This window comes from Jaculus jaculus, chromosome 7, assembly GCF_020740685.1.
Source record: "Jaculus jaculus isolate mJacJac1 chromosome 7, mJacJac1.mat.Y.cur, whole genome shotgun sequence".
NCBI classification, from domain to species: domain Eukaryota; kingdom Metazoa; phylum Chordata; class Mammalia; order Rodentia; family Dipodidae; genus Jaculus; species Jaculus jaculus.
Window position 1 is genome coordinate 17845324 of NC_059108.1, and position 15368 is coordinate 17860691.

General features: G+C 39.5%; 1 protein-coding gene across 5 annotated transcripts in view; it reads right to left on the reverse strand.

Annotated features, from left to right (window-relative positions):
* Dclk1 (doublecortin like kinase 1) overlaps positions 1-15368 on the reverse strand; it is a 380545-nt gene that overhangs the window by 66595 nt on the left and 298582 nt on the right. For 4 of the 5 annotated variants that reach the window (XM_045154295.1, XM_045154297.1, XM_045154296.1 and 1 more), the window contains 2 exons: positions 4299-4383; positions 1400-1508 (listed from right to left, as the gene is read on the reverse strand). In XM_045154295.1, coding sequence (XP_045010230.1) covers positions 1400-1508; positions 4299-4383 — 194 coding nt within the window. Of the gene's footprint in view, positions 1-1399; positions 1509-4298; positions 4384-10394; positions 15301-15368 lie in introns of those variants that run through there. The other variant, XM_045154298.1, reaches the window with a different exon arrangement.

A 15368-nucleotide genomic window follows, 5' to 3' on the forward strand; every position in this document is an offset into this window, starting at 1 on the left:
ATACAAATACGAATCCTTGGGGGCTAGAGAAATGGCTTAGTGGTTAAGCGCTTGCCTGTGAAGTCTAAGGACCCTGGTTCGAGGTTCAATTCCCCAGGACCCACATAAGCCAGATGCACAAGGGGGTGCACACACCTGCAGTTTGTTCCTAGTGGCTGGAGGCCCTGGCAGCCCATTCTTTCTCTCTCTCTCTCTCTGCCTCTTTCTCTCTCTGTCTGTCACTGTCAAATAAATAAATAAAACAAAAAAATTAAAAAACAAAAAAAGAATCCTTGGGTTTTGTTTTCATGATGCCTCGGATGGACTTTCAGCGCTATTGTGTGAACCTGCTTGTTGAGGAAACCTGGGCATGGCTCTTCTGTAGATGTCTTCCAGCCTGACATGTTCTCTGAAGGTGGTGTGGCAAAACAGAGCAATTTTCCTGCAGGGTAGAGGAACTGAAGGGGAGAACAAGCGGGGGCCAGGGGAGGGGCAGAGAGATCACAGGCCAGCTCCAGAAAACCAGGGGGGGGGGTCCCTTTAAGAGAACCTAGAGCTCTAAGAAGAAGCTGCCAAGTGCCTACATCACTAACTGCTAACAACTGCCCAAAAATGTAACTGAATCTGACATCTAGATGAGGCTTTGAGGGTCACCTTAGTGTGAGCTATAACGTTATTAGTTATTACTGCTCCAGTTTTTTTAATCTGCCAGTGACTATTCTTGACTAGTTATCTAGAATCTAGGGATAAGCCAGGTATGAGGTGCACATTTGTAATCCTAACACTTAGAGGGCAGATGTAGAAGGATGGTGAGTTTATAGACACTTTGGGCTACATAGTGAGACCCTGTCTCAAAAAGCCAAAGACTGGGATTAGTGTGATCATAGAGCATGTGCTGAGCATGAACAAAGCCCTGACTTCTGTCCGCAGTACTGAAAAATATAACAAAAACCTTGACTATGGTCTCAAGTGTTTCCTAGGCCCACAGCAGACCTGGATCAGCCATTGTGTTGGGGTTGGTGCACATGAATTTTAAAACCTTGCAAGGTTATTGCTATATAAAATTTTATGATAGTACATATGAGAAATCAAGTGCTATATGAGAACATTCTGGTCTCAACAAAGTGTTCCTCAAAAAAAAAGTGTAGGAAGAACATTCAAAATGACTGAAAATATAAAATGAAAACCTGACAGAACTGGTAAAGTTTTGCTAAGTAAACTTAAAGATAAAAGTCTCTAGAAATCACTACATTTTTCAAGACTGTTTTTTTGATTGCTTTAAAAAGATTTTCTTCTCTTGCATCTGGATTGAGACATTAACTTATCCGACGTGTGCTACAGGCTGCAGATAGACATAGACTTGGACAACCTAATGCCAAGTGTTTCTTTTAAACGTCTCACACAAAGATCTTCTGCTCACCTTTCTACACATTCCTTGACAACAGCAAAATTTCCGTCTCCTATTGTCCTCCCGACTTTATATCGCTCTGCTATTGTGGCTGGAATCTGGAAGCCTTCCTCGGACACTTCTGAAAGAATTATTGGCACATTTTTATTGGTGGAAATGGGGACACAGATGTTGCACAAGGGCCACATTTTTAAGCATCGTCTTATAGACTGGAGTTGGAATTCACGGGTAATTTTTCTGCCATTCCCCTCCCTTGCAGGTCTTATACAGACTCAATAGTTTCTACCAAGACAAATGAGAAACCAACAGGAAACCTACGGGGTCCACCTGCCCCTGTGTAAGCACAGCCATGGATCCTGCTGCAGTGGGGATTCGAGGAAGGAAATCTGGCTGTTTGAACTTCATGCCGATTTGATCAATAGCATTTACTAAATACCCACTGTGCTCAGAGAAACAAGATTCCTGTGTGTGATGCAGGAGGGAAATGCAGTTCTTAAGGGACCCTGGGCTGCTTGGCATTGTACAAGTATGACAAATGCCTGCTGTTTGGACACTTAGTTTTATTACATCCTGAAATGACGATCTCCGTAACATTCCCTATGAGCTGAGAAGTCCTGATTGCCACCCCTCGCCAGTACCAGTGAGCAGATTTTAGACAAATGTTCTCACCAGCAACCTGCGTGGCAGATGTTGAGTTTCAATTATAATATCTATTGTGTCTGTGAACAGAAGAGTTTTGTACTTCCAATTATGTGAGTGCCACTAACGTAACACATTTTCCCCCCGAAAATGCATTTTGAAATATTTTACAAATGCCTAATAATGCTTTAAATATCCAAGGCTATAAAACTAAATAAGCCATGGTTAGGTCCCATAAATATGCTGGATAACCTTTAACATGTTAAGGGCATAAAAAGCCTTTTAAAGCTGGGCTCTAAAATGTACATGCTTTAAAGTTATAAATCCTAGCTCTCTCCCAGGCAACCCGTATGCAAAATGTCATGGAAGCCTAGTGGGGATTTTAACTGTGCTCTTCTTCTAGGCCCATGTAAACTGAGACTGGATATTTCTTGTCAAAATAAAATGAGAGCCTTGGGTGTGAATGGGCTCTCTCTGGTAAGTCTTGCATGTCATCGTTTAGTGGGGCGTGACCAGGGAATGACAAACAGGAAGTCGCAATCGTCAGGTACCTGTGTGAGCACCTTCATGTTGGCTTCATGGTGATGCTCAGTCTGCCCCACTCAAGACGGAATTTCTGGAAAGTGTTGTTCACATGTAGGACAGTTGCTACAGCTATCATCGTCCTGAGTACCTGTGTAGCCTCTGCCTCCTTACGGGTGGCACCCTACTTGGCTCACTAGAAAACCCTGCAGGTCATACTCAGGATAAAAGCAGGGCTCGGGCCAGTGCCCCTAGCTTATCACAACCCCTGAGATTTTGTCTGCGTGGAGAACTTGTGTCTCCTCCATGGGAAGCAGGTGGGGGTGCTGTGGATGTCTCAAATCACTCTGAACCCTCTGAATATCCACAAAGGATCTCCCAGGGGACAGAGTCTTAGCCACTCTAGAAGTAGCTGTCTTTGGCCACTGGGGTGCGTTTGATTTTACAGATAGGAAATGGAAGGAGGCCCTGCATTCTCTTTTTCACTGGGAGTTCTCACTGAATACCCTTCCAGAGCACAGTGAGTACTTGTGATTTCCCTCAGCTACTGATAGCTAGGGTGTAGGCTCTGCCCAGGCTTAATAAATAACCATATTAATTCATTAGATGAACATAACACATTGGAACAATGGGGATTTCTAGATGGCTGTGAACTCGTAGAAAGGCAAAGCTGTCTGATGTCGCATGGTAGGAAGGCATGGCGTCCCATGTAGATCACATGTCTCGCTTCATATAAGAGCTCCCCTCAAAGGGTGCTTTTTGGGGAAATAACAATTCATCACCTAAGACAAGTAAAAGGAGCTGCTTCTTTTCTATTCTTTTTGCTTTTTTCTTTATGTGTTTGTGGGAGCATGCATGTTCATACACATGTAGGTGAATGTGTGTAGAGGCCAGAAATCAATGTTGGGTGTCTCCTTGATTGCTTCTCCACTGTCTTCTTTGAGACATGGTATCTCACTGAACCTAGAGTTCATCAATTAGCTAGATGAGCCACCAGTAAAGCCGAGGCGTCCTCCTATCTCTGCCTCTTCCCCGGTGCCAGAACTCCATGTGCACCACCACAACTAGCATTTATGCAGGTGGGTGCGGAGGATCCAAACTCAGGTCCTCTGCTTCCACAGCAAGTGCTTTAGCACATGAGCCATCTCTCCCAGTCCCAACTGGAGCTGATTCTAACAGGGGCTTGATTGTAACACGATCATACTTCCCTAGTAACGCACTATAGGAATGATATCTGAAAGTGTAGTCTTAGGATCAGACTTTCCTAAACGCTTTCTCTTAATTGAGTTGAGCCACACACTGCAGAGACATTCTAAGTGAATTAGCTGAAAGGAAAAAGAGTATTTTTTTTTTTTTTTTTTGCAGTTGTCACTAATGAATGCTTTTGTAAAGCCGTATTTTTATACACTGAGTTCTTTAAGTTGGAGTACACCCACGGGGCTGAGATACTCAAGAATCGTCTGTCTTTAACATACATGAGCAGTTCTGGAACACAAGTGGCTGAGCTTCCTAGGAAAAATATCTGCACAGAGGAAGCAGACTATCTCCAGATCAAGGCTATTCCCTTTCTCAAGAGTCCAACTTACTTCTACCCTGTTGTGACCAACCCTCAAGAGCACTGTATTATTCATTCTGTTTCAGATATTACAAGGGCTTTTTTATTTCTTCCAAGAGTAGATTTAGCCAACCCATCCTATAGCCCCTAACAAGCTGCATCCTCTCCTCAGATACCAAGTCCCACATTCATCACCTTCCCCAGGGCCTTCGTTCTCATCCATTGAGCTGCAGACTTTGGTAGACGCCAGTGAGGTAGAGGAGCCGCCATGCTGAGAGCTCTGTAAGGGATGGAAACAAAGAATAAAATACCCGGGTCAGAGTGACTGAGTCTCCATGTGGCACACCGAGCCTGGACTGGCAGGAGCTAGCTGTTTCCCCTCCCAGGGAAGAAACAGCCTTCAACAAGGTTGTTAGACTACCCAATGAGGGTCTTATCTCCCACCCTTCCTACTAAGCAGTCAGAGGGGACTCTGATTAGGGGAGGGTAATCCTTATAAGCCTGGGTGTCCCAGGATTTATTCCTTTTGCTCAAAGTCCCTGAGCTCAGTTTGGCTTTGGCAAATGTTAGGCATCTCATGTCAGCCTTCCATAGTCTACTGTCAAGCCAAGCCTCAGAGGTGGTACCATTTTGGTCTTATCTGCTACCTTCTCTATTCTTAGAATAGAAGAAAAAAGTCTATTTGTTTTTATGCAATATTCTTTTAAAAAAACAAACAAACAACAAATCTTGGCTTTATCTTAACTCTAGGAGAAAGGTAAAGGCGCGGTGTTTTCTTTTTTCATCTTATTTTGAGAAAAAAGACACGCCCAGTAAATAGGTGACCAGCTGGTTAAATGTTATAATTGTAAATCTGAGACAAAGATACGAATTCAAGCCTTGGGCTGGAGATTGCCCTGACTTTTTTTTTTTTTTTTTTTTTTTTGGTTTTTTGAGGTAGGGTCTCACTCTGGCCCAGGCTGACCTGGAATTTACTATGTAGTCTCAGGGTAGCCTCGAACTCACGGCATCTTCCTACCTCTGCCTCCCGAGTGCTGGGATTAAAGGCATATGCCACCACGCCAGGCTCTGCCCTGAAGTTTGGATGAGACTAACAACCCACACCCACAGACAGGGTACCAGAGAGCAAACATGGAAGACCACAGTCCGTGGCAAATATCATGATTGGCCAGGGGGCAGTCCTTTTAACAATGGATGTTTCCCAGCTCTCTGTCTATGTCTCTAGTGAACATTCTATACACTACAGTGCTACTTCTAAAGAGCGAACACAGCTTGTCCTAAAAGATCTTCCTTCTGTTGCCCTGGGTTTATCCACTTGGTTGGGCTGATGGGAGCAGGAGACGGTGAGGGGGCGGCTCTGGCTCATGGTGCTGGCTGGCTGTGGAGCAGAGAGAAGGGAGAGAGCATCGGTAGTGGCATCGATAATGACGTGGTGACAAGAAGCAAGCTTGAGCTAGGTGTCCTCTGTCTACCTGTCCCTTTCAACCTCCGCCCCCGTTCTATCCAGACTTAACAGTGCACAGAGCAAGGGGGGAAAGAGGACCCATACAGTTCATTATACACAATAGCTTCCTACAGGGGAAATTCAACGACTTTAGTTTTTATTAAAAAAAAAAATAAGAAGAAAAGACTTATGTCATTGGAGATCTGCCACCTAATCATTCCTGGGGCCATTTGAGCCAGTCACTATAGAACTTTTTCTTGAGCATGACAAGGTGCATATATTCCACTGGATACATTCATGAATACCAACAGGAGATGTCTCTGCTGCCCTAGAGGGTATAGAGGTTTTGCTGGCTCTGTTGTACATTGCTGAATGCCACACAATATGGGATGTGCCCCTTATGTTTTAATATCATAAAAAAGAAATTTCCCCTCAAGAAACTCAGGGATTTGAGCTGCTTCTCCATCTTTTCTCCTCCAGCCTCCCTTTGTGACCACCAACACACATTTGTCACATGTCAGACTGGAAAGAGGAATTGAGATTCTAACCTGCAAACACAGTTTTTCGTAGTGTGACACTCCAGATTCATAACCCACTGTGCTGACGGAACTGTAAACATATCAACCAGTAAGCCATGCTCTGCTGACTTTTATGAATGTTGGTTTGTGAAAACCTTGGACTTACAATACTGCGACAGAAGGCTGAGACAAGACAGATTTATTATGTTGGTAACTGAGGAAAATAAACGTTAACATGACCATACTTTGGGGGAGGGTGTGTGCCTCCCAGAACAGAGAGAGACTTTATCTCCTATGTGACTCCAGATGCAAGGGCGCCCCTGGCAGAAGACCACTAAGTAAATGGTTAAGTTGTAGAACTTCTCTTCCGGTCCTTGAACTTCTATTAGCAGTATCACAAATGGTGCTCTGTAATGTAGCCACGTTGTATTTTGGGGTGGCAGGTGTTGCCTTCTTATGCAGTGTTCCTTGTTTGAGAATGAATAGACACCTTCTTTCATCATGCACCCAAGTTACCAGACCCGTAGTGTGTTTCCCACAGAGATGTTCATGGCTGACATATTTAATCCCCAATGCTTCTCTCAACAAACATGTCAGGTTCTTGATGCAGAACTCTGATCCAAAGGGGCAGCATCCTATCAAATTTCTATGTATTTCCTCTGTAAACTGCTTTATCAACTAATGGATTGCATTCTCAGCAGTGCCTCCAGGTGTCTGAGGGCCTGAAAGTGTACCCCAGTGCCGGCTCCACTCTGTCCACATGTGGACACACACCGCTCAAGGACTCCTAGGCTCTATTCTGTTTTGGTAAAGTAAGGATTAAAATAAGTTTGCTTATGTCTACAGTTGCTTTTACTTTCTGTTTTTCAACTCTCTGTTTCGGAAAAAATATAACCCATACTACTTCAAATTTCCTGCTGTCCGAGAATAGTAGATGACATATATAGTTTTAGAGAAAAGCTTATTTACTTGTACACAGGGTACTTTGAAAATGTAAAATTCTAGTTTTAGTATTGTGCTCAAGTAGAATAAATAGATCTACTGGCTTCTAGAGTGTCATCTCTTCTTTTTCTAAAAGAAGTAAGATAGTGACCACCATACATTTTTCTCACACAATGAGGATGGAACTCAAATAACTTCTGGGCTCGAATGGACCTGGAACATTGCCTTTCCCATCCCATTTCCATCCATAAACCACATGCCCCAATGCAGATAGCCCAGCACAGTGGATGGACAGACAGCCTTTGTCCACGGAGCCAGTACTGAACACAAAACTCCCTGGGGCGACTCCTCAATTGTTAATATGAAGCCAAGTAGAGAGTGTTCTTTTCATCATGTTGAAATTATATCCCTTGACATTTTTCATTGATTTTTCTTTCACATCTCTAAAGTTAACCATCACAGGTGTGACTGTTCATAGGATAGCATATCAGGGTTTTAGAGACAGGTATGAATCACATGCCTACTCTTTCTCAATTTGCATATTCCCAGTTCCTTTCCTTGTTCATCACATGACTGAGCTTCATGAATCATGAGTCCTTCCCTGTCTTGGGGCCACACTCCTACTGAACATATCCCCCTTCATATCTAGTGCTCAAAAGGGAAAGAACTTGGGCTAGAGAGATGGATTAGTGGTTAAGCAATTGTCTGTGAAGCCTAAGGACCTTGGTTCAAGGCTCAATCCCCCAGGACCCAGATAAGCCAGATATACAAGGTGGCGCATGCATCTGGAGTTCATTTGCAATGGCTGGAGGTCCTGGAGCACCCATTCTCTCTCTCTCTCTCTGCCTCTTTCTCTCTCTGTCACTAATAAATGAATAAAAATAAACAAACTTTTTAAAAAAAAAAAAGGGAAAGAAGTTGTGTGTGGTGGTGGTGTGCTCTGATGGAGTGCAGGACATCAGGAAGCTTGCTTTGTTCTGAATAGAAAATTAATTCCCTTCAAGATCAATGGCTTGTCAGTGGTTGGGGTTCAGTTTTAACCTTGCATGGGACTACTGCAGGAGTGTCTTATTTCCTTATTTGAGAGGTTGGTGCTGTGGCTTTTTTTAAATTTTTTTTGCTTCATTATCTTAATTTTTTTTGGGGGGGGTCACCTAATACCTTTCTGTCTCTCCCTCTCTCTCTTTCTTCTTTGAGTATAGTTGGTTCTAACCCACCTAAATATACTTAGATCCTCCTGGAACATTTTGCCTCTTATTTGCAAATCTGGTTGAAGGATTTTCTGAGACCAGTAAAGACAACATATATAAGTTCTTGTTCTTTAGAATTGACTGAATGAGCTTAACCAGCTGGGTTTTTTTTTTTTTCCTAACTGACAGAATATGAAAGGTCCCCTTATATTTTTGATTGCATCTAAAAGAAATTGCAATATCTAAGCAGAAAAAAATCTCTTTAGAAGGCACATGCTGGTAAGATTTTATGTTTACCTCGACCAGTTTGCTAATTCTAAAGCATCTGGGCCTATAGCACCAAACATACAGTTATTTTAGAATGTAACGCAATTAACTGCTCTGAGAGGCGTTGTGACATTTGAAATGTCATCACCTCCCGGCGATTTAATGGGAACCATTTGGGCAGGTTGCTGACACCTGGATGCTTTTACAGTACACCTTCATAAAAGAACTTCCTTAAGTAAGAACACATCCTAAGTGTGGTTATTTAGTTTGGGATCACATAGCAGATGGAGAACATATCACACTTTTTGAAGTAAGTGAGAAAGCTGACATAACAGCTCTAACCACATTTTACCAAGCTGTATCTGATGACTATGTAGTAAAAGAAACAGTTCATTTTTAAATGTTATGAGTTACTCATGCCACTTATATTAATGTTGTCACTCAGCCTGGGTCCAAACTGCATTGGGATTTGGAATATATCCAAATGATACAATTGTTTCAATCAATGTAGACAAATCTCTCATATAACTTTAGCCTTTCACTATTTGTATTTCACATTCTACCTTGTTTTAACTTTGCTGAGTTAATGTTGTTGTGGGAAGTATTTAAGGAGAATTTAGAAAGTAAGTGGTTACTGTCCTATAATTTCTAGATTATCCTCATGAAGAAAACATAAGTAATAAATATTATTAAAACTCTAAAAGTTGCCTGGGTTACCTTGACTTTAGGTCTACAGAAAATTTGAAAATGAGCCAATATAACAACATTAAGAAATAATCTTAGAGCTGGAGAGATGGCCCAGGGACTAAAAGTGCTTACATGCAAAGTGTGATGGCCTGAGTTCGATCCCCCAGTACCTGTGCCAAGCCAGATACACAAAGTGGCACATATACCTGGCGTTTGTTTGCAGAGGTAGGAGGCTCAGACTTGCCCATGCTTACTTTCTCTCTGTCTCTCATTCTGCCTCTCTCCCATAGAAATAAATAAAAATATTTAAAAAACAAGAAATAATCTTAATGTAGAGCATCTGAGATATTAGATTCCATGTAAATAAAAAGCCATGCATTTGTTTAGTTCCCAAGTGTCTAGAGAACAGCACAGTGATGGCCTAAACCTGCACTGACCAATAAACCACAGTTTGAAATGACACAGAGTAACACTTTGCTTTCAAACTCTTCTGTCCACATTCTTCACAGTATGTTCAGTCTAAGCAAACTTCATGGGATCAGCAATCAAATTGATAACAAAGAATGAAGAGCAAAAAATTTCAAATGAAGAGCTAAAATTTCATAATGACTAAGTTGGTTTAAAAGACTGGATAGCTGTTAATAATAAAATTGGCTTACTGAGAGGAAGAAGAGATGAAAATGGGATGTTGTCATTATTTATTTAATTATACATATTCATTAACTATATATCCAGTACTTGTATAACAAACATCCTGCCTACATACATACTCACACAAAATACATGTTCATTTTCTCACTGAAATTCCATGTCCTTGGGGAAAATGTTTTTAAGCCCAGGAGACAGCTAGTATATTTAAAAATGCATTTTAATTCGTTGTTTTTCTAGCTAGTTTTCCAATTTGTCTGTGAAATTCACCTTTGAATTAAGGTAACCCTGAGAAGAAAGCATATCAGTGTTGTAATTTAAGTAAATGAAATAGAATTTCATCAGTTAATCTTACTTTGTTTTTATTGGCAGTAATTAACACTTTTATGTGGTACAATTGTGTAATATTGCAAATATCACTTGCTGATGTTACTTGCAATACACACAAATGAAAGAAAGAAAAAAAAAGAAAGGAAGGAAGGGAGAGAAGGAAAGAAGACACACATGATGCCGATGGTGACCCTTACCCACATGGTCATTTCAATTCCAGTGTCTATCCATCAAGCTTTCTGAAAGAAATTCACTGAACAACATAGGCGATTTTTCCTGTTTATTATATAGTAATGCTAAGGTGGTAAGTGTCACAAAGTTAAGTTCAGGAGGAGTAACATGGCTTAGAGTGAAGCACAAGATACAACATTTTACAATGAAACCAATAGCACAAAAGGATAGAAACTTTCCAAACTGGGTAGTTCAATAAAACATCATTAATTCTCAGGTCTGCAAAACTCTGAATATGCTCAATTAATTTCCAAATACACTGCTGTTTAAACCATTTTAACATCAGATATTCTTTTTTTAAAGAAGAGAATACTCATCCAAGCAACTCCAACTCTAAGTGGTATATAAACTCTTTGTAAAAAAAAAATTATCCAAATTATAACATTCATAGTATTTCAAAGAATCCTCAGAAAAAAATAAACTGAATTCTTTGCCTGGTGATGAGTAAAAATTCCTCAAAAGAAAAATCACAATAAGAATAACTTCCTTATTCTTTGACTTCACATACCTACTACCCTTGGCTTCAAGAACATTGTGTGGCCATACACAAACACAAACACCCATGTAGTACATGCGTCATTTCTCCTACCTTGAGATTTATCTACCATCTTTATACTACAAATCACATTTTAAACACATCCCATATCATGCACCTTAAAACTAGAGTGAGGGCCCCTGAGTTCTTTTTCTTTTCCCGCATGCATTATAGGCACAAAATTTCAAATATTTTTTCAGGGGACAGTTTAACATATTGTATCAGGCAGTTTGCATGTTGAGCTCATTATATCTCTGATTTGGATACTATTCCTCTATGGGCTAGCTCGATCAAATACGGTTTCCACTGTCATGCATGGTTCAAGGGGCTAGTAAGGCTAATGCAAATACGTATCGATAAGCAAATATATACAGAAAGAGTAAATTCAGTCAATTAGCAATTGCAAGTGTGTGTATGCTTGTTTAAACATATACACACATAGCAAGTATACTCAAAATATTTTAGCAGATTACAATAGCATCTTAAAGGAGCATACAGAATGGCCTTACAGGTTATCTGGCTTTGTACTCAAACCAACTCCAAACAAAATGCATTTGGAATGGTTTTCCAAATTTATGTCAGCATATCACAGCTCATAACTCTATAAATTAGGGTTTTCAATGCATATTGATTGAAAATCACTATAGTTATCAATTTACACACAAAAGGAAATCACTATTACATTCAATCACATTGTTAATTGAATATAAAGAAGTTACTATAAAAATATTGTGTATTTTATAGTTAATATTGGATTTTCTTGGGCTTTAAATTTTTGTTCATCTGGGCTTAACTTATTTTTGGATAACTTGGAACACTTTATTATATTAGTTTAGCAAACAGCTTTTGAACTTGAAAAGTCATCCAACTACTATGTTGCAGTGTAGAACTTTATGACACAAAGTTTTATGCACAATTCTACAAGAGCCAGTAACTTATGAGGCTGTGCCACAAATACTGCATTTCACTATTTATACTCTCTATACACGCACAGGTGTTTACACAGGCACACTCACATACACATAGAGCCCTGAAAATTCACATCAACACCAACATACCTGTACAGATATATGGCCACAATAGAAACTTCAGTAATCCATCAGCGAAAATATATGGGCTTAATTTTTTTAAAGGAATATTCATCTCTTTTATTAAGAAATGTGGCTTTTGGGCTTTGGGCTTCACTGCATTTTTTTTTTTTTAAAGCACAATTACGTGTCGATGGGTAGTGGATCAAAGCAAAAAATGCCCTGCTGGTTAGCCTAGAGAACATATGCTAGCGTTGGTTCAAATGTTTTCAGAACATGGTATTTGTTTTGAAACATTTAGATGGTCCCATATATGTATACAGGGATGTGTACACATGGGTGGACATGAGACTTTTCAACATCTATGGCAGCACATAGACCCCTAGAGACCCCCACCTACTTCACTGACTAGTCAGACACAAAGAATATTCCACATGGCTTTCAAAATCAGAGTCGTTTGAGTTCACACTAAACTCTACATTTTATAGAACACTAGGTTTTGAGCTTTTCAAATGCTGAAATCAGGGAAATATTTGTAACAAGTTTTTTTTTTTTTAATGATATCTATCTCTAAAAAATGTGAGCACATGGCAAAGCCTCAAAACTTTCAAGTACAGCAAGTCCACAAGGCATGTTTGAGGGTTCTCCTTAGGGCAAAGAAGTATGGCCTTGTCTGGAAGGAGTCCTTACTTGCTCAGGAGAGCAACTTTAAGATTCAGTGTCTAATTTTGTTAAAAAATTCTATAAATAAGCACATTATAAGTGCTTATGAACCACCGTTTGGGTTCTACCAATGAGCTGAAAAAAAAAAAAAGCCTTCTTGTTTGCTGTTAAGGACTTTTTTTCTTCCCCATTTCTGTTTTAGTATAATAGAATTATTTCCCTATATAGAAAAAGTTCTCAAAGTCTATAAACGGTGTGCTATTTCAATCTCTGAGGGACTTTAGTTTCAAAAAGTAAATGATATATATTGCCCCTGAACAGTCCTTTAATAAAAGGCATATGGTCAAAAGATTAAATGCTGTGGAATAGCATTTCCCTTGGAACTGCTTGAATGGAAAGTTGGCCATGATATCTATCGGCAATTAGTACAAGTCCACTTTCTTTATGCCGTGTCTAAACAAAGCCATGGGCTTTATATCAATTGGCGATATCTGCTACTTATCCAGAGCAATAGTGTTTACTGGTGCTCTCTAAGTGGCAGTTGTCCATAAGATTGACAGCACAGGGAAGCTGAAATTACTGGAATTTATTTTTGTTCTGGACCAGCTGACCCCAGCAGATTTAAGTTAACTGTTCTACTGCTTTCTATGCATTTTTGACAGTTTAGTCAAATACATACTAATCTTTTATGAACTCAACTGTATTAAGTAATGCATTTTACAAAGACATAACTAAAACAGACACCGGCATAGGCAGCCTCACAGATGTTTACTGTTTGAGCTAAGGCAAGGCAGCCTTTTGATCTCAGCAGGACTCTCTGTTCATGTCTATTGGAAACAGTTTTAAAACCTTATGTCTGGAGCAGGTAGGATTGTGGGTTGTGCTTTCAAGACGGAAGAGTTCTGCAGCTCTCCAAAGGCATGCCAAAGAAGTGCCTTTTCCTCCAACAGACAGGGTAATGAGGCACTAATTATTATCGGGCTGTTTTCAAATGCTGTTAGGGAGCCTGGACGTTTCATTTTCTTTTTTCTTTTGGTTGGAATTTTTTATTTACTTGTCAAGTGAGATGGTACCATAGGTAACTGTAGACCAGATGGTAAAATTTGCTGGTTGAACAATTTTCCAAGGAGATAAATCAATAACATTTAAAAGTATATGACAACTAAATTCCTTTCCATCTTGAATCAAGCATTTTGAAATTGTTTTCAAGTAAAGTTTGAAAGAAATTGCAAGTAAAAGCTTCCAAATGGCATCCTACATTTTTAATTTATCACCTACTGAGCTATGTCAAGCCTGGAGACTATGAAAGCCATGCTTCCCAAGTTTTAAAGTGTCAGTGTTGGAGCCAGTAAAAGTAAATGCTCACAGGACCGTACAGATTAAAGAATTTTTCTTTAAACATTCAGACGTAAAAGTAATTGTTCTGTATTTCAGCAAAGCTGACTATATTTTTAAAATAGAGGACAAGAAGAGTAGAATTAGTTGGTTAATGTTTTACAGGAGGTTATAATCAGACTCAGTTTAACACAAAAGGAGTTTTGCATATGAATAATTCCAAAACAACAATAAAATTCAGGCTATTATCAGAATGAAGATTAGGATATTTAGGGATTAGTGTATATAGCACCATTTAAAAAAATTGATTCTCAAACTGATATGATAGAAAAAGTGCAGATTCAATTTTGTTTTAGTAAAAAAAAATTCACACATTTGAAAAATTACATATATGTTTGTAGGAAAGAATTACTTAACTTATACCAATGACAGCATACAAGGTCCTCATGGTCCTTGTATGGGCCATACAATTTAAGCTATTCTTACAAAAGATAACTTTAAAAAGTAAAACTTAGGGGTATGGTGGCACATGCCTCTAATCCCAATACTTGGGAGTCAGCAGAAGGGTAGGTGGGAGTTCGAGACCACCCTGAGACTACACAGGGAATTCCAGGTCAGCCGGTCAAGACCCTACCTTGAGAAAGAAAAAAAAAAAGTAAAACTTACATCCTGAATGTGTAATGTTAGTCTTCAGGTGATGGATCCTCATGAGATTTCCCTACCCACAATGTTATATTAACTTGGCAGATTATGAGGAATTTTTTCTACTATGAGGGGAAAAATTCTAATTATGTATCTTAATTATCTTTCAATATAAAAACTGAAAAAAAATCAGGATCCAAATTTTTAAAAGAATATACCTTTGCGAAGAAAATATGTCTGCTAGGGCCATTTTTATTCTGCCTTGTAGTAATCACAGAAAAATTGTACCTATGTACTTATGATTTTAAAAAGTTGGATTGATAGAAATTTATGACTCTGTAATGCTACATCATTAGGGTAGTTCTTGTATTCAACATTGGGTCCATATATGAAATTTATGTAGAACCAAATATCACACACAAAAAACCCTCACAGATTGAGCAGTACTGGCTCAAATTCCTCCCAGTCAGGTCAAGTGAGGGAGATATCTTTAAACATCTTTTGTTCAAGGATAAAAATTGTGCATATAAAATGCCTGCACATTTACTTTTGCATGATTTGATCTTTCTCATTTGAAGGTATGCAAAACTCTTTTGTGTATTTTTGCTGTTAGGCGTTTGCTTAGGAAATGCGAAACCTTCACCCAATCACAAACCATATACATTGCTCCACTGTGTCTTTTACACTGAGTCTCCTACAGAGTCCAAATCATCCGATGAGAGGGGACGGTACAGGTCCTGTAAGATGAAGGGCAGGACAGACTCGTTTACTAGGCTCTCACGGGTGCCCTGCTGCTCTGCAAGGA